The sequence below is a fragment of the Propithecus coquereli genome, unplaced genomic scaffold, assembly GCF_000956105.1.
Source record: "Propithecus coquereli isolate 6110/MARCELLA unplaced genomic scaffold, Pcoq_1.0 Scaffold209, whole genome shotgun sequence".
Classification (NCBI taxonomy): Eukaryota; Metazoa; Chordata; class Mammalia; order Primates; family Indriidae; genus Propithecus; species Propithecus coquereli.
Window position 1 is genome coordinate 4,852,149 of NW_012145967.1, and position 1,556 is coordinate 4,853,704.

General features: G+C 33.7%; 1 protein-coding gene across 1 annotated transcript in view; it reads left to right on the forward strand.

Moving 5' to 3' along the window:
* Positions 1 to 1,396, forward strand: part of GLB1L3 (galactosidase, beta 1-like 3) — a 52,404-nt gene extending 51,008 nt beyond the window's left edge. The window contains exons 18-19 of the mRNA XM_012644277.1: positions 1,098 to 1,214; positions 1,343 to 1,396. Of these exons, the coding sequence (XP_012499731.1) occupies positions 1,098 to 1,214; positions 1,343 to 1,396 (171 nt within the window). The remainder of the gene's footprint in view (positions 1 to 1,097; positions 1,215 to 1,342) is intronic.
* The last annotated feature ends 160 nt before the right edge of the window (positions 1,397 to 1,556 follow it).

The following is a 1,556-nucleotide window of genomic DNA, read 5'->3' on the forward strand; positions in this document are numbered from 1 at the left end:
TTTAATTACACTGTAGTCCGAGAACTGTAAAATGTGAGGACTTGTTTAGTTCAACATGAGATCAAACTTGTAAATATTCTGATTACATGTGAGAGAATATGTGTATACTATAGATGTTAGATACATGTTCTCTACATGTCAATTAGTTCAATTTTGTTGATTATCTTGTTTCAAATATTTTATATCTTTATTGATTTTTGTTTGCTTTGTCTATCAGCTATTGAAAGGTTATATGGAAATTTCCCACTACAATTGTGAATTTGTTTATTTTTCCTTATTATTCTGTCAATTTTGCTTATATACTTCGCATTTGTACTTTTAGCTTCCCTGTATATGACATACACATTCACGGTAAATTAAGGATTTTATTATCATGAAATGTTCCTTTTTATCTCTAATAATGCTTCTTACCTTAAAGTCTAATTTTTCTGATATTAATGGAGCTATAACAACTTTCTTTTGGTTAGAGTTTATATGTTTCATCTTTTTCCACTGTTACTCTTTTATTTTTTTCAATGCCTTTATGTCTTTGATGATTCTCTTATACATAGCACATAACTGCTTTATTTAAAATCCAATCCAGCAATCTTTGTGTTTTAATTTAGGGCATCTTAGAGATGCCAATTTTATGTTTTACATTTTGCTTTAATCCTGAATAAGCAGAGGGCTTTAGTGGAAAAACTGCCTGGTTGTCTCCTTGTCTCTCCATTTTCTTTTCCTAGCTCTTGATCCTGTAATTCTTCATTATATTGCAAGCAGATTTTTAAAAATTGGGTATCTTTTGTAGCTGTTGTCAGTAGTGGTGTTTATCAGTATTACAGTATTTATTTCTGGAAATAGAAGACCTGCTTTTTAAAAAATATAACATTGTATATCACAGGATGGGAACAATAGTAGTATTACTTTTAAAGGGTTAGTTCCATTCATGTTTTTCTCTTTCATTCCCAGACAGCAATATAGAAGTTCTAGAACATATCCCAGTCTAAAGTCACTTCCATGTTGAGTGCCATAATCATATCAGTCTTGCTCTCACTCCCCAAGTGCCTTAGATTTTACCTTGCCAGTGTTCCTATGTCTTAAGTCACCATCCCTTCCAGAACTGGACTTATGGATTTGTGTTCATCAATGGACGGAACCTTGGGCGATATTGGAATGTTGGGCCTCAGAAAACACTTTACCTTCCTGGTACCTGGCTTCATCCAGAAGACAATGAGGTGCGTAATCCCAGCTTCTACTTCGAGATCTCATAAAATTTCAGATCGAAATGCAAATTGCAGCATCTTTCCCCTCCTGTACTGAATAGGCTTCACCTTCTTACTGTCAACCTCTCTTTTCTTCCCAGATCATCCTGTTTGAAAAGACGATGAAAGGCTCAGACATCCAATCTATAGCCTAGCCCAAGCTGAAAAACTGTCTTTTAACACATTTCCTGCATTGTTGGAGTTCATTTATAAGTTGATTTTGAGGAAGAAGATTTATGTGAAGACCATCAAACACAGTATTGCTTACAATAGCAAAAATGTGAAAACCTAAACAATCAACAGATGAATTGTTAT